Source organism: Pleurodeles waltl, chromosome 2_2 (assembly GCF_031143425.1).
Source record: "Pleurodeles waltl isolate 20211129_DDA chromosome 2_2, aPleWal1.hap1.20221129, whole genome shotgun sequence".
Taxonomy (NCBI): Eukaryota; Metazoa; Chordata; class Amphibia; order Caudata; family Salamandridae; genus Pleurodeles; species Pleurodeles waltl.
Window position 1 is genome coordinate 1,061,810,889 of NC_090439.1, and position 23,726 is coordinate 1,061,834,614.

Consider the following 23,726-nt stretch of genomic DNA (forward strand, 5'->3'; position numbering starts at 1 on the left):
CGTGTTGTTGAAGTTGCTCTATCGGAAGCGCAAGTCTAAATAATTAGTTGTGCACACCCGTAGGTTGGAGCAGCAGAACATGGTTCACATGCTACTGGTTCACATCAAGCCAGTCTTCCTATTTAGACTTGCAATGATGCCACTGTCTGTCTCTGAGCTATCAATGGGCTCTGGTGCTGCATTACCTTTCTATATCCAACTTGAAAACAAGACTTTATGCTCAGATCTGAGAAAAAACTTTCATGCTTCCCTTGGGGTAAGTACACACCACCAAAGTTAGTTTGAATGTGGTGTGGATTGATTTTGATACAGACGACTTATTCAAAATGACATGAGAAATGGCTTCTCCTGTAGTCAACAAAATGAATCCTACATCACTTAAAGCTCTTTCCAATTGTAAAATGTTTATACTCCTTATATCCAAATGCAAAAGTGCACCGTCATCAACATTGTCATCACATAATCATCATCAGGACTATTGGTACCATCATCATCGCAATATTCATCATAATCTCCATCATCATCGCCATCATCATCGCCATCATCATCGCCATCAACACCCAAAATGACTAGACCTCATCCAGGCAAAGGAAGTCCTCAAGTCTTGAGTACCTTGGTATTGATTAGGAAAATCGAATATTTATCATCTTTGTAAAAAGAATTATAACCCCCCCAGTGAGTGTCATGAACATATAGGCATTCTGCATCACATCCTATAGAATACATACCGGTTCGCCATTCAGCCCTGGTTTGCCAGTAAGCCCGAACTCACCAGGTAGGCCCTACAAAATTAAAATTAAAAATAAATAAAGAGTATTCGACAGTTATTTAGAAGATTAATTTGAACATGTGTTCACATTTTACAACTAGTCACTTGGTGGTGCTAAAACAGATATGAATGATATATTCATTTATATTTTGCAGTTTTGAGTCCCTTGCAAGTGTGCAACAGTTTTTCATTCCTGTTTACTATGACCAGATGCATTCAGATGTTATGTCATAGTTCAGGATGGTGGACAACAAGGGTAACAAAAGCAAATATTTGAATACAACAAACATTCAAGTGCAAAGGCGAGAAAATCTGTGACAATGCCATCAACCTTTACTAAGAGAGATCTGGGATAAGTGCGCATCCAACTGCGAGGAACTGGCATCCTAATTATTTTTTATTTTTGGCTGCATTATCACGCTAATGTAGTGTGTGTGACGTCCTAGACCTGCCATTGACAAGAGCCTAGTCCATGGACTTCTGCTGTGCCCGGAAGGGTGCACCTAGAGGGCACTCAATAGTGATAGAAGATGACTATCCTTGTCACAAGTTAATCCATGTAGCTTGGTGGTGGCAACATATCATGTTCTGTAGTGATATTAGCATGACCAGTCCTTTTTATCATCATCATGAGTAAAACATAGTGGCCTACTCATGAAAATTCCATTGCTAATGATGAACCTGGATCCCAGTGCTGATATCCCGAGAGCACGGATGCATGCACGCCATGCAGTCAACTAGTGGCACAAGCGTACAGGTTCCATCTTCAAAGCCCTGGCCTTCTCTTCTGCTCAAGATGGAGGTGAGGTTACTTTACCAATCAGTGGAAATGTATTTCTGACATTTCAGAGACTGAAGGGATGGAACCTCGTGAAATGGGGAAAGAGGAGGCAGGCCTCCCCTTGGAAATGTCATCACATCCTTTGATGCAGAGGGCTACTGATTAGTGTTCCTGGAGACTGCAGTTCTCCAGATGAGGGTGAGACTGCAGTTCCTCTTAGCAGGGTGTGAAATGTCTTTTGAGATGGCCAGTCTTTTGTGCCTCTTCCTGATCATTGTCAGGTGTGGTTATGATAGTTCAGTTCGGACTGCTCACACTTCTTTGTGTCTCTATTGAGAGTGCTCGACCTCAGAGACCTGGTGTGAGAAGCATCACTCAGGACAAAGGCTAAGTCTAAAAGACAGCCTGAGCACACAAATAGAGAACTGACACAAACCAGTGCTACAAGTGCAGAATACACATTCCCTGTCTGCTGTGACTGCATAAGACTGGGATCTACTGGCTGAATTGTAGTTTCAGTTCCAAGTTCACTTTGACCAAGGAGTGGAATCTCCACAAAGTACTCAGGGAACTGCTGCAAACCCAGAGCCAGTGCTGGTGTCTGCCTGACAGCCAGCTTTACAGAGACGAGGGGAGATCAGCTGGAGTTTGATCTGGAGGAAGACTTGCTTTCCCTGTTCTGCAATGCTTGGAGAGTCATGACTCAATGTAAAGGGAAGGAGGAAGCCGACAAGTGTGTGGACTCGAGTGGCTGTCCCTGCTGCTGTGGTCACCACCAGAGAGCCACGAAGAGTATTGTTGGCATACTCCTGATTTGGAGTTGGTCACTGAACCTGTACAGAGGCTCGTGACATTTTAGGTACACCACATAATGTTAAAAATAGGTCAAATTTGTACCTTTCATGTTGTTTTTAAGTAAATAACCCATAAACGTTAGTCCCCACTTACACATATCCTACATTGAGTGGTACCTTATTTAGTGATGAGAGACAGGTAGATTGTCCTTCATTTAAATGCTGCAGGCCAAGCGAAAATATCCTGAAGATGCGAGTAGCTCCAACGCTTGCTAATTGTGCCCCATGAGAGCTATGTCGCCCAGAACCAGCAACTGCACTTTTCACCTGATTGGCTGTCCGGAGCACTAAATCAAGAGCCTGATCATATCGAGATGTTGCTGACTAGCTCCTGCCCAGGGACCTGCACCTGGAAGGAAGACAGTATCACTGCCTTACCCCTGACAAGAACAGAGACCATCACCAGAAATCATGGGTCTGGAAGGAGTAGACCAAACCTTGGGGCCCGCATCCTGCCGACGCGATGAAACCCTGGAGTGGGCTCCCATCTGAAGAGAGGCCACGGCCCCCTTCAGGATGCAGTCACGTGCCCTGCTCCTTCCCATTCTGAGCAGGGCAAGCGTGAGACTCGAGTGCAGCCATCAGATCTCCAGGGAACACGGACAGAGTGGGACGGTGACCCAAGGTCGGCCGCAGCCCAGAGAATGGGTGAGAGACTGAATGCTTGGACACCCCTAGAGTGGCCACTTCCTAAAGAGGAGGAGCTCTGCACCTGCACTGTTTTCTAAACCTGAGAGACTGTAACATATGAAAGGAGCAGAAGGGGTGATGGAGTTAGGAGGTGCCAGCCTTCCCAGATATATTACCCTGCACCCCCACATAGGGTACTTGACACTTTTCGTGATAACATATATGTATCATTCCATCTTACTGATTACTGAAGTAATTTCCGTTTTCGCTAAGAGGAACCCTGGGTCGGTCAGTCATATTCTCATGTTGCTGGGTGTCTGTTCAGGTCTAAGGCCGCTGAACCCTCACAGTAACCCCCTGAAAGCCAGTGACTGCTCATCATCACCACCACAGAGTTAAGCGCCGAAGTCCCAAGAGTGCGGTCTGGCCGAGGGTTTTGTCGTTCACATACATTTTACGAATTATGTGAAAAATAGTCAGAGTTTCTGGCATATAAAATGCAAACCACGCATCATAGTATGCTATTTTGTCTGAACTATGTAATTCCTTCTAAGGAGAGAAACTATAGCGACGGAACAGGTGTCTCGGAAGAGAACACCAAAAACCTGCTACACTTAAGACTGAACTCTATTGAACGCTTACTTCACCCACACAGCTCGTCAACTGTTAAACTTGAGAAACAATGAATGTGCATCTTTTTCATTCAGGGACTGAGCTTGGATGATAAAAGACGTCTTTGAAGAACACTGTTTTAATGGTTGCCAAAATTGTGCATTTGAGTTCATTTTAGGTAAGCCACATGACCTTAACAAGATAGTTCAAGAACATGATGACCTCGGAGGAGTGTTCAAATGTTCCATTGTTTTATTGTTTCCCAGTATATAAAATATTAACACAATTGTTCAATGAATCTGCGCATCCTATAGTTCCTATGATGGGAAATAGAGATGGGGTGTGATTTAGTCAACAAATGCACACAAATTCACAAAGGAGAATGGAAGAGGAAAGGTTCTGACTTGCAAAGACTATAACATGAGTAGGTGCAACTTGTAGGCTCACCTATGGAATTCAGGGGGAATGCAAGTCACAGTGAAATCTTTGTGAAATGGCCCAATGTAGGTCACATGTGATATATGATGACCAACAAAGATTGAATGTGTTAGTACTGAATATTTCATCATATAAATGATATGACATGCACATAGATGGTGTGTTTTCAATACTACATAAATAGGTAGGTCACATATATATTTGTAGCATACTGCTGTTCATCATACATAAAAACATTTAGAAGATGACCAGTATTGCTTGCGTCATCAAAACTCTCAGAAATGCAATACTGACGGTAGTTGTTTATCATGCTACTTACTTTGCGGCATGCCAGGTGGAGTATTTACAAAGAGTCTGGGAAGTGGAAGTGTTACCCTTTTTTTGTCTGTCAACATTGCGATATTTCATCTTTTCCAACAAAATCCCTTTTTCAAGAGCATTCCCCCTCTTAAAGTCTTATTTTTTGCTGTATTTTACACGATTTTAGTGCTCACAAGCAGAACTTTGGAACTTCTCACAGACTAGTAAGCATCAGGGAGCAAGACGGGGTTGATATGCGCATCGATCATGTAGTCCCTGATCCTTGCAGAGTAATTATTGGCAGAAAGTCGTAAAATACTTTTTTTTAACAATTATATATGTAATTCATATTAAATTGGTATGAGTCTTTGGTCATGACTATTCAGCAAATGAAATGAACCCAAAGTTTTCGTGCCTAGTTTATCTTATTACATCTTTATATAAGACAATAATGTGTTCTTACTGGTGGTCCTGTGGGTCCAGGGGGGCCGGCAACACCTGCTGGTCCAGGCAAGCCCTGCAAGGAATTGAATATGTTATTCACTGGAGTCTACACTTCTCCTGCCTCCTTCTCTCCACAAGATGGAAGAAAAGTAATTCGCATGAGTAAACACAGCAAAGTCATTTAATGCTAATTCGATTATCAGTTTTACGTTATTATAATAAGAGTATTGTCTGGCTAATGAACAGGTAAGTGATTGACAAAGATCCAGAGGGATGGGAATGGTTTGAAAGGTACACTTGCTCAATAATTATAGTGATTCACATGCAGAGCATTTCTTTTCATATTGTGCGTAAAACTCAAACTTACGCTACAATGGGCCAGACGCACATCATTACCACAAGCAATTTACTAGCATCATTTTCACTAGCTCATGAAAATCCAATGCAAGGAACACAGAATTGGTCAAAATATTGACATCAACAATGTGTTGATGCTTTTTCATAGTGAAACATGTACAGTATCCAGTACTGAATCTCTGCTCTGGTATATTAAAAACGAAGTGTTTGAGATCCTGGCATATTCACTTGAGGGGAGCAAGATATGTATTCCCTCAAAGACCAAGATCTCAGGGAAATTTAGGTAAATGCAGTTTCAATGAGAAATCTCAGGCTTACCCCTGGTACCTATGGATAACAATAAGGCATTCTGCTCAGAGAAATACGATTAAAGTATGAAAACAGCACTAAAAAAACATTAAAGTCTTGAAATCAATTATTAAACTTGCCAAACAAATTCGATGAACTGAAGAAAAATGTAAAGAATAAAAAGACCAAAAGAACACAAACTAGCACGTGGATCAGCAGATATGAATAGGAAACAATGGTAAAACAAAAGGCAAAGTAAGTCAATGGGAGCAGGAACTAAATACCATGTCTGGCAAACTTCTGTAGCACTTGGGTGGGATACAGACAGTGTTAACCCTTTCGGAAGCACTTACCAAACTTAGGCCAAGGGTACAACACAGGCCTCGCCAAGGCAGACCGCAGTAGGTTGAATCTTCTTTAGGCTCCTTTCAGGCCCAGTTATCTTCTAAGTCTCTGGCAGTATGAACCACAAGATTCAGTGGTCCTGTGAGCTCCGATGATCTACTTATTTGTGACTTAGCTAATGTTAAATGTAGGCCTTTAAAGATGTCAGTTACATGAACTTAGACATGCAGCTGGCTCAGCTTCTGTTTTTATGCCCTTGGTTCTCTTTTTACATATTACTACGACATTATTTAAAAGCCAGAATGCTAATTGTAAATAGAAGTGTATTACAATCATAAAGGAACAGATCAGATTCACTGATTGGTTTTAGTAGCAACCCAATGTCCAGAGGCAAAATGCACCAGTACAGGAGGGGGTATATTTACTAAGATTTTCTGCCATAAAAGTGATGCAAATTGACACAAAATATTTTCCCCAATTTACTTTCCAGTGCAAAACTTGTTTTGTGCTGGAAAATCACATGAAAGTAATGCAAAGCAGCTATCACGCTGGTCTGCATTTCTGAGCACCAAGCAGGCGTTCCATGGGTGGTGCAAGGGTGTTCCCATGCAACCACCAAAGGCTTTTGATGTAAAACCCTACTTACTAAAAAAAGTAGACAGGGTTTTACATCACAAAAAAGTGCCAATTTGAAATAGGTGATATCTCAGACAAATGCATTTATTTATCTTTTCAGACTTTGCACAGTACAGCACACATACGAAGTGGGAAACATTTTAAAGTTAGTCTCAGCATAGTATTTTGTACTGGAAAGGTACCCCTCCAGTACTAAACCTATGCTAGACTCACGCAGACACCCTTGCACTATGGTGCAAAGGTGTGGCAATGATGAATGGCTGTCTGATTGTGCGTCAGCACTAAGGAGAAGGGAAGAGAGTACCATAACTCTGTAAACATTGTGCTCTCCTGCTTGCTATCTCCTCATGCAGCACAGCATTTGTGGCTGCTGCACTGTGCTGCATGAGCACTTAGTAAAACTGGCCCTTAGTGTCATAAAAACTAAATATCTGGGGAAACTGTGTGGTATTTCCCTAAATATGTAGTTAAAATCATGAGCATTATATTCATAAAAAATTGTATAAAAAATAAATAGGAAAAATGCATTGGCTAAAAGACTGATTTGTAGCAGTCTCTGACCTAGGTTTACAGTTTCCTAATTTTGTACCAGATTTTGTACTTAATTAGTACCATTTCAGAGATTAGAAGCAGAGGCCCAAAAATAATGAAGGTAAGGATGGGTAGCGGTTGGGGAGATAAAAAAAACATGAGAAGTGGTACAAAGGGTCGCAAACTTTAAAAAATATATTAAAAAGTCAGAAACCCCTGCAATCCAGTGTCCAGAAATACATTAGTCAGAATGTAATTGATGAATTAGACCTGTAAATCTTCATCTACATCAGACCAGAATCATTGGTTGTAAAATAAGAGGAGTGGTGTCCTTTATGTTGACTTCCACAGTAGAACGCACCCCATGCTGGATGCCATAAAAGCCAGGTCTGCCAAGTGAGGTAAAAGAACGAGGCAACATCAATGGACTTTATTAGTAATTTGTCACATTATTTTTCTCTCTCTTTGATCTAGTGGTGATGCTGCACGTAACTTTAGCATCATTATTTTGAGAATGAGCTTAAACTCAATTTGAATGTGCTGAATACACTGAAGTACCCATGCTATTATTGATTGGGTAATACTGCCAGGACAACCTCTCAGCCGCCTTTGTCTTCAATGTACTAACATCCCTCCTCACCAAAAGGGGAATAAATCAGTGCTTAATTTGAGGCGGTGGTCTCTGGTGCGGGACACTGCCACTTATTTTTTAGGGCCGGCACTTATTTTTCTGCCTCAAGCATTTACTGTGAGCAAAAGACTTATATGGGAAAGAGAAAGGAAGAGAAAAACAAAAAAGCGTTAAAAAGGGAGAAACAGAAAGCTGCAGGAGTGAGTTGAAGGAGCAGGAAGTGGCCGTCAAAGGACTAAAGAGGCCCGAGATGGCTTTAGGACTACGCTGCCGCAGTATTCCGTGCTCGCACATTTAATTGCAGCAGTTGCGTATTTCAGATGAGAGCTTTGGGCACCAGCACTTTTTTTATTTACAACTTTAGCACTGGAATAAACATTATCAGAGTGTCATATATCAGATATTGTATCCCTGTGGCAAGCTGTTGCCCTGTGCGTTATGGCAGACTGGCAATCACAGCTGCTGAGGTCTGCAGCTAGGGAAGTGGGTCCCAAGAGGAGAAGGATAGAGGGATAGAGATGATCAGCTAATACACATGGTCCCACTCAGTTCTATTACTGACTTCCTTGGGAGGAGGAACATGATAAACAAGCATTTGCATTGCAATGGGTCTTGCATTTGCTCGACTTAAAGCTATTAGTGTTGTAAAGTCCTAATCAGACATTTATTGCCACATAAAATTAAAATAAATGAAAAGTAATATAAGCAAGATGATTTAAAGCACCACGCCATGAGCGTGAAAGAGCAAACAAAATGAAACAGAAGTTCACTCGCAGTCAAACGTATCGGCAAATGTGCAGCGACATCGCGCTATGTAGGAAATAAAAATAAAAAGTAGTCCAGAAACCATACTGAAAACATGGAGCTTCATTTGTTTTCATGAGTTGGACGGTGCGCTCGAGGAGGGCTAAACACCAGAAAAGGTGCGCCATATGCATGCCTTTCACAAATAAATCAAGTGATTTTTTAAAGGCAAGCCAACGAACAAACCAAACTGATGGGCGTGCGGTGGGCGTGGTTAAAAGCCCACAGAGAGATTACAACAGGCCAGAGCGCTTGCGCGCTCGACCCTAAAAAAGGCCATCTTCTGTGGAATTAGCAGCATCCATATGAAATTCAGCAGGTTGCGTGGATCTTAATCTTTGTACATATATTCCGGCCCAAGCACTTTGTTGTACATTGCGTCGTTCTGCTGTCTGATGTTGATGAAACAATACATTTTATTTGTACAGTGTGCCGGGACTTGTGATTCCTTTCAAGGTACAATTCTACACGTCTAAGAGATGAGGTGGATGTTGGTGGGTTAGAACATCCATATGTACATTTGATTCACGCGTTCACTGTGTTTGCTCCAGATGCTAAAAAGGCACTTGTGTAATTTGTTCCAGGTATGTTAATACCGGTGGATTCCTGTAAGGAAATTTATGAATAGGTGACGTTGCGTAGACTCTGTAAAAAGTTCACACCTTCCCTGGCACACACTGTCTATCACTGCACTGAGCTTTATTATATATGACAAACCACTATCGCACTTCATGATGTATACACTTTGTATTTAACTGATGGGGACCTTTGCATCATCATAATAAATTAATTTTGATTTATGCTGCTGTGGACTTTTCATATATTTTAAACTGAAAATGCTTTCATGCTACATAGTTGGTGAATATTGCATTGTTGCAACTATTAATTAAGTTGTGTATATTTTTAAAATAATTATGTGTAAACCGTGTAACAAATGAAAAATAACACAACTACAACATGCATCGGGTTGAAAGTTATTGCTTCATTTTACTTGCTTCATAGGCCCCTATACAAACCATCACAGAATCTCTCATTTCGAAAGGCACCCATATAAATAGCATGAGCGAATGGCAATTTGGTCGGATATTTGAAACAGAGGCGAAGTGCCTCCCCCCACTCACCACAGCACTGTGTGCCATTGAAAAAGAGGGCTCATGTTGTAAAACACGCAGCTGGTGTAGTCAGTGTACCTTTTGCCCACAGCCTGGAACTGCATAAAAGCTAAACTGATTTAAATGCATCATGTGAACACTAGAGGGCACTCAATCGTCAGCAATCGCAATAACCGGATTATGAATGACTGAGCTTTTCCATTAAGAATGTATACCAACCCTAGATCTCAAATTGCACCTCTATCATTCAGACTCGGCTTCACAGCTTTCTTTTGTATCAATGAAAGCAAAGGAATTTGTTCTGAAGTAAACAATGAAAACATGTCCATTGTGCATTCGATCCTAATTTATTTTCCTTTGTTAACCAATTATTATTATTTAACATCAGGCCTCACTGGTATTTCACACATAATACCATCTCTTTTAAAGCGCGTCACAAAAAAAACTTCTAAACACTGAAACTCACATGTATTACTATTACCCAATGTAATGGTAATCAGTTTATCGATCTAGGAAGGATGAAAGGCTGAGTGAGTCCAGCTGTCAGAGATTTGAAACTGAGATCTGCAGATTACTACTTCCTTAAGTGGTGAGCATTGAACGAGTCTTCCTGCCAGCAATAATTTAAAATATTAGTTATCAGAATTTATTACAATGGAACTGCACCTGGAAGAGGGGTGCAACAAGGAAGACAGGCGAGGAGTGAGCGAGGTTAATGGATGGGGCAAATGATCAGTGGGTGGAGCTACAGGGATTGATTGACAATAAGCAATGTATTGAAAATTGAGTGCAAAAAGAACAGCTGATAGACAGAATGCTGAACACGTCAAACACTCACCCGCAATCACAGATCTGGGTTAAATCCATCATTAATTTGCTCACCATGCCACCCCAGTTTGGACCCAGCCATATGCAAATCAGTTTTGACGCTGCTCCCCAACAATCTTCCTCAAACTTCCAGGCCAGATGCTCCCTGGACCAGAAACAAGCATCCTGGGACCGGTTTCATGGTATCGCTCCTCATCAGCCAGGCTAGCTTGAACTCGGTGGTATAGTGAGCACGGGAGTCACGTCTGGCCATACCCTTCCCACTCAGAGGGAAAAATGCTAAAAGAAAAGATGATGGATAGAATGCCGAACAAATCAAGCATTCCCCCCTGCCCACCCTCACACAAAAATCTTGGCTAAATCCATTTTTTTTTTGCTCCCATGCCATTCCACTTTGGGCCCAACCATATACAAACCAGCCTTGACCCTGCTCCCTGTGGCACGGGGCACAGGACCCAGGTGTAGGCCCGGGGCTCACTGTGCCACTTGATTCAAGCTAGGCACAGTGATCAAGACTGATTTGCATATGGCCGTGACCAAACTGGGGTGGCGTGGTGGGCAGAAAAGCAATGCATTTAGTTCTAGATCTCTGACTGGTGGTGAATGTTTGATATTGTTCAGTATTCCGTCCATCTGTTCTTTTTTTAATAAAAAATTGGGGGCCATAAACTGTTTTCTGCTTTAAAGGTGAATGTGCTTAGATATCTGGGCAAATTATTTGTAGACAACTGGATTTCTATCAAAATGGCAAATGTTTCACTACTTGTGGCATTTCACAGTTCACTAGCAAATGACAGACAATTCCAGTGAAATGTGAGAATAAAAGTTACAGAGGTGAGCAAACCAGGCACGGCTCGAGCCTGGCTCGGGCTGAATAACTGGTTCAGCCCTGGTCCCAGTGGCGTAGCGTGGGTTGTCAGCACCCGGGGCAAGGCAAGTAATTTGCGCCCCCTAACCCGGGACAAGGCAAGTAATTTGCGCCCCCTAACCTGTGGATTTAGTCTCTTCCAAGATGTTGCGCCCGGAGCGGCCGGCCCCCCCTGCACCCCCCACGCTACGCCACTGCCTGGTCCCATGGGAAATACTGCATTTTTAAACACAACATTAGATGCATAACAGCTGGGCACACAAAAGGTGCTTTTTGACTGCATGGCTGTAGCTGAGATGCAACTCATATATGTCTCACTTAAACCCTGACTTAAGTCGGAGTTCTCTTTATTTTGTAATTTCTGTCTTAGAGGTGTTGTGGAGCTGTTTGCTAGCATAATTATAGTTACCTACCTCGGCCCACAGCTAAGCTTGCACTTTTGCAAGAAAGAACATCCTACCAAGCCATACATATGTCATGCCATATGGAAATAATACGAGGTACTTGGATTTATTGAACACAGGGCCTGATGTACGTACAGGCTGGCTGCAAATAGTTGGTGCAAATTGTGCACCGCCACTTTTTCATCAGCCTGTCATTTTGTGAGACAACATATGTACTAATAGGTCTTGTCGTAAAATGTCTATTCATGGAGGGAGGGTGTGAAATGACCTGCCGAACTAAGCAGGGCATAAGCTCTGAGCGACTGTTAGTGGCTGCTAATTGGGGCAGTGAACGAACAACCGCCCATCAGCTTGGCATACGCTCTCTCTCTTGTAAGACTCGGCCTATATCTATTCAAAGAACAGGTGCTTCTCTTAAAAGATGCTTCCAATCTGATAAACACTGAAGGGAGCATGCACTTAAGCACTGTCCATAGAGACAGCTCTCCCTTTGCGGATCTGATACTGCCTCATTTGAGGTTGTGGTATTTGATCAATGGTGTGTGATCACAATTGCAGGCACAAACCTTTGGAACTTTATATTTCAACTTCCACACCAAAGGGGGGCGCTCCTTTCACATTCTCCTCCTGTTTGTAACGGTTTGCAAGAGGGATATAGGGCCAGATGTAGCAAAAATATGCGAGCAAAATCGGAAATGTGATGCAAAAAAAACATTTCCGAATCGCAAATTGTGACGCGAGCCATTACTGACTTGCAAATTTAGCGACCCCATTGTGCGACTCGCAAATAGGGAGACGCAATTTGCGAGTCGCGACCCATATGAAAAAGGCACTCGCAAATTGCGACTAGTCGCAAAAAGTCCATTTTGCACACCCAATTTACCACTAACTCAGAGCAGGTGGTAACCAGAACCAAAGTATAAAAGGAGACCCAGAAGGCATCTGGGTTACTCAAGATGGCAGAGATATATGTGATAGCAATGAGGAGGATAGCCCACGCCGCACAGCAGAGGAGGAGCCAGAGACAGGGGAGGATATACAGAACCAGGCAGACACTTTTCCAACAAACAAAGGAGGAGATATATGATAAATACAGACTCAGCAGTGCAGCAATATTAGAATTAATTGACCTACTCAATCCGCAACGCCAGACTGTGCGCAGCAGCGCCATCCCCACACATGTGCAAGTGCTATGCTCACTGCACCTCTTGGCCTCGGGTAGCTATCAGGGGGTCATTGCCGTGGCAGGTGGGGTATCCCAAAGTGCACTCTCACGGTTCTTCAGATGTTTCTTAGATGCCATACTCACACACATGTCCAGATACATATACCTACCCAGGAATGAGGCAGAAATCAACAGCACCAAGTTGGAATTCTACAGGATTGCCAACTTTCCTCATGTGATAGGGTGTGTAGACAGGACACATATACAAATATGCCCTCCTGCAAATCTGGAATATCCGTTCCGCAACCGGAAGTGTACCCACTCACTGAACATCCAGGTGGTATGTGACGCCCATTATGTCATCACAGACATGGTAGCCAAATTTCCAGGGAGTACACATGACTCTTACATTTTCAGGCACAGTGGGATACACCAACGCCTAGAACGTGGGGAGTTTGGAGACGGATATCTCTTAGGTATTGCTGAATACACCCTGAAGCCATACACACAGGTCACTGTAGAAACCATCCATGCCCTGCTAACATTGTCCATTTATGCCAAACAGGTGACAGGGCATATGCGCTACGACCATGGATACTTACCCCGTACCTAACACCCAGCAATGAGAATGAGAGGCGATATAACAGTGCACATAGGAGGACCAGAAATGTCATAGAGAGGACCTTTGGACTGTTAAAGGCAAGATTCCGATGCCTCCACAGAAGTGGAGGTGCACTCCAGTATGCCCCAATAACAGCATTCAAGATAGTTGGCGCATGCGCTATACTGCACAACATTGCCACCAGACGTGGGCTACATCTCACCCCTGAAGACCCAGATTCGGAGGATGACGAGCAAGAGCTACCACATCGCCATCATGGGGATAGAAGCATTGCAAATCAAGGCAGACAGAGACGGGACCACATTGCAAACCAATACTTTGGAAGGTACGTGCTAACTGTCACCACACACACTGATGTCACACACAAAGAGCCCAGTTGTGAAGTGGAACAAACAAGAACTTTTATTAAGTGAACCAAAGTAATGATAAACTGAACTTTTGCGAAGGGGCTGTAAATGTCCACCTGCAATGAGGACACATTCACTTCATGTGCCTCAAGTGTCCTGCAGTGCATGGGCTCATCACCTCCGCCTGGGACGCCCAGCATGGCTAGTGCTTGGTGTGTCAGCATACCCCTGACGTGCACTGCCACTCCTCAAGACACGTGTGTCCGTGGCAGATGCGCTGCTGACGGTGGGCCCCTCCTCACTATCCTGAGGTGTCTCTGCCGTGCCCCTAGCCACCTGTCTAGCCTCCATCATGTCCACAGCGTGGCTGATGCGACCCAGTCCCCGAGCCACATCCCCTGCAAAGTGGCCCAAGTCCACCTGCAAACTAACAGTACGGCGTGACAGCACTGTGGTGTTGACTGCCAGGCGGACGATGGATGCAGCCATGCGGTCCAGTCTGTGTACCAGTTGCCGCTCATGGTGCCTTGCACTCTGTCTCTCAGACACTAATTCTGTGACCAGTTGACGTATGGAGAGTGCAAGGTCACCAACATTATCGTTCAGTCGTGTGAACTGTGTGTTCACCTGTGCCAGCCCAGTGGTGAAATTATGCTCCATCCATCGCATTGCCCCAGATATGACTCTCATCTGCCTTGTTTGCAGGCGCTGACCAGCTATGAGTACTGCCTCCGCTGCGGACATAGATGCGTCACCTACATCCTGCTGGGACACTGCTGGAACATGGAGTCTGCGTCTGTGACGCGATGGAGGTTCAGGGTCGTGCTGTATGACACTGTGGCTGGGACCAGGTGCTGTGTCGATATCCACAATGTCCATTGGTGCAGCTGGAGGGGACTGTGGTTGTGTGGTGCTGGGCCCTGTAGTGGCTGCTTCAGACTCCTTTGCTGCCTGTTGGCTGCTCTCTGAACCCTGGACGGACTGGCTGGTGGGACCTATCGGACATAGGGAACACACTATGGGGGTCATTCTGACCCCGCCCGGCGGCGGAAGCCGCCTGCCTGGCTGGAACCGCCAGAATACCGCTGCGCGGTCAAAAGACCGCCGAGGGAATTCTGGGTTTCCCGCTGGGCTGGCGGGCGACCGCCAGAAGGCCGCCCGCCAGCCCAGCGGGAAACACCCTTCCATGAGGATGCCGGCTCCGAATGGAGCCGGCGGAGTGGAAGGGGTGCGACGGGTGCAGTTGCACCCGTCGCGATTTTCAGTGTCTGCATGGCAGACACTGAAAATCTTGGTGGGGCCCTGTTACGGGGGCCCCTGCAGTGCCCATGCCATTGGCATGGGCACTGCAGGGGCCCCCAGGGGCCCCACGACACCCCATACCGCCATTCTGTTCCTGGCGGCCAAAACCGCCAGGAACAGGATGGCGGTATGGGGGTCGGAATCCCCATGGCGGCGCAGCAAGCTGCGCCACCATGGAGGATTCCCCAGGGCAGCGGGAAACCGGCGGTACACCGCCGGTTTTCCGTTTCTGACCGCGGCTGTACCGCCGCGGTCAGAATGCCCATGGAAGCACCGCCAGCCTGTTGGCGGTGCTCCCGCGGTCGTTGGCCCTGGCGGATTTTACCGCCAGGGTCAGAATGACCCCCTATGTCAGTATCTAACATCTGTTGTATGCCTCCTAATAAACTGTTGCCTATCAGCTGACTACTGAACTACATTGCCCATAATGCACCATTCTGGTGGTTGCAAGTCTGGAATAGAGCTAGTTTGGTTGTGCATACTGCTGTGTACTGGGTGGGTGGGGGTATGGCAGTTATGGGTGTACATGCATGTTTCATGGTACTCACTTGTTGATGTCCCTAGCGCTGACGTGTCCAGCACTGCAATTCCAGCCACTGCCTCAGGCTCAAGGGTCTGTTCCACCAGTTCCTCCATAGGTGTGGGTGGTGGGATGGTGGATGGGCCTCCTCCTGTGCCCCGCATCTCCCTGAGGCGCTCTGCCACCCTCTCTATGGCATTGACCCTCTCCAGGATGTCATTCCAGATCCTCTTTTTTTTCGTGTCTGGAACACCCAGGGCAGCCCTTCCGAAAAGCTGGTTATGGTGCTGGCAGTATTGCTCTGTCAGCATCTCTAGTTCCTTTTCAGAAAACTTCAGTTTTCTCTTCCTGTCTGCACTGCCAGAGTCTACCATTCTTGCTGCTGTTCCTCCAGGTGGTTGCTCAGCAGTTAGAAAAGGGTGTGGTCCTCCCTCCTCCCAGGTGTATTTGTTAACTTCCTGGCTGTGATGTCATCAGCAAGAGCCAGGAAGTGTTTTTCAAACTGTTATGCTGCACCTGCATGCAATTTGCGGCACAGTCGTAATTTGCGACATCCACTCGCAATTTGCGAGTCCGTTTTTAGCGAGGTCGCAAAAAGCGACCTCGCAAGCAGCGGACTCGCAATCTGCGGTGCGACTTCATTTGCGAGTCATAAAATGAAGTTCCTTTTTCTTGTTGGATACCGTTTTGCGAGTCAGAAATTGCGAGTCGCAACGACTCGCAATTTCCGACTCGAAGTTTTTTAGCTACCTACATCTGGCCCATGATGTATTGTAAAAAAAAATACTTGGCCACAAACCCAGTGCTTTGGTGAATCAATGGCCCATAGTGTACTAATGTAGGTAAGACTTTTAGAAGTAAGGACAGCGAGGAGGAAATATTCTTCCAAGTTCTAAACAGCACTATGGAAAGTTGGATTCAATTTGTGGCTTCCATACTTGGAAAAACTGCACAAGCCTACATAAATCACATCACTCCAGTGTATGTCATTTAAATCTCAGACCATTTTAAAGAATTTCACTAAATTAAGTTAGGGGTGCTAGAGGTAAGGACTATTCAATGGTGTATGATGGGACAGTGAAAAGAAACCTCTACTGTCGAATAAATACAGAAGTATTTTCCTGGGCATGTTCACTGGCTCCTTTATACCTCTCCTTACTCTTTGTTGGGGAGAATTTTGTAAGTGACCAGGGTAATTTCAGGCTCACATATTTTCTTGCTCCTTATTTCTCAGGCCCTAAAGGACAAATACAGTATTTTCATTTAATTTGAGTTTTGTGATTCAAATAATGATGTGCATCTTAGATCATGATTAAGGTGTGTGTTTCTGAACTTTCTTTAGTATGCACGCTGGAGCGCAACATGAGCCATGTTTCTTATCAATGAATGAGAAAATTTGCATCACTGAAGGGCCTGTGCCAAAAAGGAGGGAACACTCAGACAGGACTTGCTTTCTAGGTGGTAAACAAGAGAAGAGACCTGCTTTGGAGGCACGAGTGAACCCTGGATGTATGGAACGGGACACAGGAGATGCAAAGGGATTCCAAGAAGATCAAAGGTTTTTCATTTTAAGTAGGTCTTACTTCAAGTAGAGCGATTTAGTTATGGTTTACGGTTATGGTTGTATGAGGTTTAACTTGATGAAAATTCCAAAGCAATATCACACAGAGCAGAAGAGTAGTCTTTCCAATGAATTTGTTTTTTTAGCTAAGAGGTTCTGAATAGGGGTGTGTGTAATACATTACGTTATTGATTTAGGGGGATGAAAGCCCTACTCAGGCAACAACTGCTATCCCTGTCACGATGAACCACAAAAGTCACCATATTAACCTACGCTTAAACTTGTAATAGATGGGCACAAAGCAATCAAGCCTAACTTAAAGGCAAAGGGTAAAGTACTTATGCAGCACACAAATGGTAATAAAGTGAAAACACAATACAAGAAACATACCAAACTAATTTAGAAATAGAGGATGTATTTTAATGAATAGAATGAGACCAACATAACAAACATCTATTTGGTGAAACCAGATATGTAATTTCAAAGCTTTAGGTAGGTATTGCACCTAAAAGTGCCACTCGCTGTTATCTGGTCGTGGTAGACCGGTGGAAAGTCACATGTTCAGGCCAACCACGATAGAGTGTGAGCCAGACACAGGGATCAGGTTACCCCCACTGAAAACGTTAACTACTCAAAGTCTGGTGCAAAGAATACAGAACCTCATAATTTCTCCTTTTCTTGTAGACCTGGTAAGGCACCTCTTGGGGATCAGGGAATTTCTCTAACAGAGGTCAGCAAGGTCCAGTTGCAGGTCCAGGAAGGTCCAGTTGCAGCAGGTCAGCTGGGCTGTTGCAGTGAGGCTTCTGGAGGTTGTTGTATCTCTGCAGCTCAGTAAAGGAGGTCAGCCAATCGACCCTTGTTGTCAAATAGCCAGAGTGGAATACTCTAGTGTGCTAAAGTTAGACACAAGTCAGTCTTCCTTCACAGAGAGAAGAGCAGGCCCTAAGCAGCAGGGTAGTCCTCTGGGGATCAAGACAGGACTCAAGCAGCAGGGCAGCCCTCTGGGTAACAAGGCAAGCCTCAACCAGTAGTGCAATCCCCTGGGGAACACAGCAGTCTCTCTGTAATGTCTGCATGTCCAGGGGTGCACTGAAAAGTTGTTTTGAGGGTCCAATATTTATCCTGGTGCCAACCTTTGAAGTTGGGGAATATTCTAGGCTTTCCCCACATCTCATTCTGGAAAGTTCCTTCCTCCCCCTGTCAAGACTTCAAGAATTCTGGAGGCTAGTGTCAGTTTCCTTAGCATGTGTGCTGGCAGAGAACAGCCATCCTGGCAGGCTGGATCTCTCCCAGTGACATACAGGTGGTATTGTCACTGTCTGGGCCTAACACACATCTTAATGGTGGAGCCATTAGCAGTCCCAGACAGTCGAAAACTCATAGAAGGCCACAGAAACAGTTGGACAGGAAAGTGCAAACCTAAAAGTGGCATTTTCAGAATTGTGACTTAAAATCTGACTTTACCATTAAGGATTTTAAATTACAACTAATTTGAGTCTAGACATGACATTTCTACCTGTTGCCAATGGAAGATTAGCACTTATTAAGTGTACTGAGGTGACAAAAATAGTATTCTATGGGAGAGGTAGGCCTTACAGTAGTGAAAGACTAGTTAAAAGGTTTTTCACCCCCAGGACATGAAAACCTAAAAATACATGTCCTACTTTTCATGGTTTTATGGTTCAAACCTTTTTATTTATTCATTTTGATCATTAACACATAATCGCACGTATGTCCATAGGCCGGTGAGGTACATAAATGGGGGCATGGGGGCCAACTGGAGAAGAGAGTGGTCTAGGGATGGAGCAGTTAGTATCAGCAATGGGTGGATTGTAAGGTAACTGAGGGAGGGTCTATACTAGAGAAGGGTTGATCTCCACCACGCAAAAGACATGTTTGTTTATTGTTTTATATCACTAAGCATGGCTGTAACCGGTGTCCAGATTTCAACAGACTCTGTCCGGCGTTGAAGTCCTGTTCAGGCTCTTCCTGGTTAAAGAACTTAGGCCCCGATTTATACTTTTCGATGGTAAATGCAGTTTAGTGTCAAAAAGTATACCGCCATTAGCGCCATCCTAAGACGCCGGCCGGGCATCATATTTATGGGATGATGTGAGCCGGTAGTAAGGTCCGGTTAGCGTCAAAATATTTGACGCTAACCGGGTGGGGGAGGCATAGGGAAAACTGGAGGTTGTGCGTCAAGGAATGACACTAGTCAGGTTAGAGTCAAGAAAATGACTCTAACCTGATTAGCGTCATATTTCGGCGCACAATCCCGATGGATAGGACTCTTGTCTGAGTAAAGACAGGAGTCATGCCCCTCAGTCCAATGGCCATGCCCAGGGGACAATTGTCCCCTGGGCATGGCCATTGGGCCCAGTGCCATGTAGAGGGGCCCAAGTTAGGCCCCCCTATGGCACTATGAAAAATAAAACAAAATACTCACCTCTACTTACCTCTACATACCTGGGATTGGGTCCCCTCATCCTTAGGTGTCTTCCTGGTGTGGGTGGGGGTGGGTTGGGGTGTCCATGGGGCTGGGAAGGGCACCTGTGGGCTCTTTCCATGGTATCTGACCATGAAATAGGCCCACAGGTCCCCTAACGCCTGCCCATACCCAGGTGTTAAATAATGGCGCTAAGCAAGCTTGGCGCCATTATTTCAGGCCCACATCCCCGTGCATGATTTTAGGACAAGGGGATAAATATGGCGCAATGGCCATAACATTGTTTTCTGCATGGGAACGCCTACTTTGCATCTTATTGACGCAAGGTAGGTTTCCACATCCAGAAAATGATGTTAACTTCATAACGTTGTGTTAGAAATGGGGTCCTTGGTTGACAGTCAGGTTACCCCCTGTTCAAGCAAAGACCCTCACTCTAGTCAGGGTAAAAGAGAATCACCCTCAGCTAACCCCTGCTTACCCCCTTGGTAGCTTGGCAGAGCAGTAGGCTTAACCTCAGAGTGCTAGGCGTAAAGTATTTGTACCAACACACACAGTAACTCAATGAAAACACTACAAAATGACACAACACAGGTTTAGAAAAATTGGAAATATTTATCTAAACAAAACAAGACCAAAACGACAAAAACCCACCATACACAAGTCAAGTTATTAATTAAAAATCAAAAAGAGTCTTTAAGTAGTTTTAAAAACACACTAGCGCTGCTAGAGTGAAAATGTACCTGGTGTGTGTCAAAAATAACCCCGCACGGGCGGGCGTGCGTCGAAAATAACTCCGCACGGCGGTACTCGAGTCAAAAATCCAGCCGCACGATGAGTTGACGATCCAGCCGCGCAGGTTGCGATCTCCCAGCCTCCGTCAGCGATGCTGCGCGTCGTTTCTCCTGCTCCGTGCGTCGATTCTTCGGTCGCGTTTCCTGCGAGCGTCGTTTCTCAGCCGCGGAGCTGGCGGCGCGTCGTTTTTCAGCCGCCGATCGGATTCGCGTCGATCTTTTCCCCGCACGGCGCTCTGTGAGTGGATTTTCTTGTCTTTAGGCTGCCAGCTTCTCCTTTCAGGGTCCCAGGAACTGGATGGGCACCACAGGGCAGAGTAGGAGTCTCTCCAGAGGCTCCAGGTGCTGGCAGAGAGAAGTCTTTGCTGTCCCTGAGACTTCAAACAACAGGAGGCAAGCTCTAGATCAAGCCCTTGGAGATTTCTTCTCAAGATGGAAGGCACACAAAGTCCAGTCTTTGCCCTCTTACTCTGGCAGAAGCAGCACTGCAGGAAAGCTCCACAAAGCACAGTCACAGGCAGGGCAGCACTTCCTCCTCAGCTAACAGCTCTTCTCCAGGCCGAGGTTCCTCTTGATTCCAGAAGTGTTTCTAAAGTCTGTAGATTTGGGTGCCCTTCTTATACCCATTTTAGTCTTTGAAGTCACCTTTCTTCAAAGGCGACTCACACCTACTTGTGAAATCCTGCCTTGCCCAGGCAAGGCATCAGACACACAGCAGGGGGTTGGAGCCGGCATTGTCAGAGGCAGGCACAGTCCTTTCAGATGAGAGTGACCACTCCACCCCTCCCTCCTAGCAGAGATGGCTAATCAGGAAATGCAGGTTACACCCCAGCCCCCTTTGTGTCACTGTCTAGTGCGAGGTGAAAAACAACCCAACTGTCAAACTGACCCAGACGGGGAATCCACAAACAAGGCAGAGTCACAGAATGGTTTAAGCAAGAAAATGCTCCCTTTCTAAAAGTGGCATTTTCAAACGCAAAATCTTAAAATCAACTTTACTAAAAGATGTATTTTTTAATTGTGAGTTCAGGGACCCCAAACTCCACATGTCCATCTACTCTCTAGGGGAATCTACACTTTAATCATATTTAAAGGTAGCCCCCGTGTTATCCTATGAGAGAGACAGGCCTTGCAATAGTGAAAAACGAAATTGGCAGTATTTCACTGTGAGGACATATAAACCACATTACTATATGTCCTACCTTATCCATACACTGCACCCTGCCCTTGGGGCTAACTAGGGCCTACCTTAGGGGTGCCTTACATGTAAGAAAAGGGAAGGTTTAGGCCTGGCAAGTGGGTACACTTGCCAAGTCGAATTTACAGTGTAAAAATACACACACAGACACTGCAGTGGCAGGTCTGAGACATGATTACAGAGCTACTTATGTGGGTGGCACAACCAGTGCTGCAGGCCCACTAGTAGCATTTGATTTACAGGCCCTGGCACCTCTAGTGCACCTTACTAGGGACTTACTAGTAAATCAAATAGGCCAATCATGGATAAACCAATTACATACAATTTACACGGAGAGCATATGCACTTTAGCACTGGTTAGCAGTGGGAAAGGGCTCAGAGTTCAAAAGCCAACAGCGACAGGTCAGAAAAAAATAGGAGGCAGGAGGCAAAAAGACTGGGGATGACCCTGCATAAGCAAAAGTCCAACACGTTGGCACTAGACGTGTCTAGCTCCAAAGTGTTAAAATTGAGTTAGGGTTGCGCTGAATTAACGTTAAAAAAATGATGCTAATTTGGCCAAACCAAGTATAAATATGCCCCTTAGTGATATTTCAGGCAGGTTAACTCACAAATCTCCTGTGATCGAAATTGGAGGCAAGAATCCCACATTTTATCAAATTGTGACAGCTTATTATCAAGTGAGGCTGTGACCTTTTCTATTCCATTAGTATCCCAGAGTCACTATAGTCAGTCTTTATGGTCGGGCGTGCAGTTGGTTCGCCACTTGGAGGAGATGGTCTGTTTGGCTGCATTTAGTGCCATGGTGATAGAAGAGTGTTGTAGCAGGTAGGTCAGAGCATTTGGGAGACCTGGGAGGCTATAACTAGGACAGTTGGGGAAATCTGTGTCAACAATCTTGTTAATGTTCTTCCAGTATCTTTTGAGTTGAGGGCAGCGCCACAGGAGGCGTGCCAAGGGGCCTATGTGCCTGCACTTAAGTCAGCAGTCTTCTTTGCTTCCATGTCTCCATTTCGTTATCCTTGCCAGGGGGTTAGTCCTAGTAGTGCGTTTGTTGAGCATTTCCTTTTTGCCTGCTGCACTAAAGGAAGAGATGCATGCTCTGGGGAGGATGTCAGATCATTCTTTGAAGGTGAAGGGGCATTCAATTCTGCTTCCCATCTATGTTGCATGAGGGACTTGACAGTATGGTAGTTTAAAAAATAACTTCGGACAGCAGTGGCAAACCTGAGACATTTTTTAAAAGCTGTGTTAGTGGATGGCACAATTAGTGCTGTATGTCCACTAGTAGTATTTAATTTACTGGCCCGGGGTACATGTAGTACAATATACTAGGGACTTATAGGTAAATTGAATGTGCCAATCAGGTATAGGCCAATTGTTCCATGTTTTAGGGAGAAAGCACAAGTAGTTTATCATGTTAGCAGTGGTAAAGTGCACAGAGTCCTAATGCCAACAAATAAAAAATAGAAAACAAGAGTGAAGGCAAAACGTTTGGTGGTGACTTTGAAGAGAGGGCCAGGTCCAACAGTGGGTATCCGTAGTCGTCTGGAGATTTCATGTGTCTAGTGGTTTTGGAGTGAACATTCTCGACAATGGCCAAGAGCCAAGGGTTGATTGATTTTTTTCTTAACTTGCTCCAAAGCAGCTGTAAAGACAAACCTAAAGGGCATTCATAGAGGTTTTAGAGTTGCAAGAGCTCGGGAACATCTATCTCACACTGAAATGAACCAGACAATAATTGGGGTGAAAAGTGAGGTGATGTGCACCCATCAATCTAAAACCAAAAGATGTGTTTAGGAAATATTGCAATTCGTCAGGAAAGTACATGTAGGTTTATTAAAGTATCAGAAAGTAGTAACTTACTCAAATGAGTAGGCATAATTTGTTAATTGAACGGTTCATGACATTTGCCAATACCTTTGTGAGCCAAGTCTACAGGTTTAAACTGTACAATGAAAAAATATATATTTTTCATTACAAAAAATGACTGACTTACCGGTGATCCTGTTTCCCCATCCACTCCCGCCAGGCCTTGTTCGCCCTTTTTACCCTGTGAAAGAAAGCAGAGACTTTGTCAGAGGCACTAAAAAGCTCTGTAACAAACGCTGTTCATTAAGGGACTGCAGAGAAGGTACCTTA

At 44.8% G+C, this 23,726-nt stretch overlaps 1 protein-coding gene across 1 annotated transcript in view; it reads right to left on the reverse strand.

Annotated features, from left to right (window-relative positions):
* The window catches only part of COL22A1 (collagen type XXII alpha 1 chain), a 900,581-nt gene that overhangs the window by 289,724 nt on the left and 587,131 nt on the right, over positions 1-23,726 (reverse strand). Inside the window, exons 24-26 of the mRNA XM_069220797.1 lie at positions 23,584-23,637; positions 4,848-4,901; positions 729-782 (exon numbers count right to left, since the gene is read on the reverse strand). Coding sequence (XP_069076898.1) covers positions 729-782; positions 4,848-4,901; positions 23,584-23,637 — 162 coding nt within the window. The remainder of the gene's footprint in view (positions 1-728; positions 783-4,847; positions 4,902-23,583; positions 23,638-23,726) is intronic.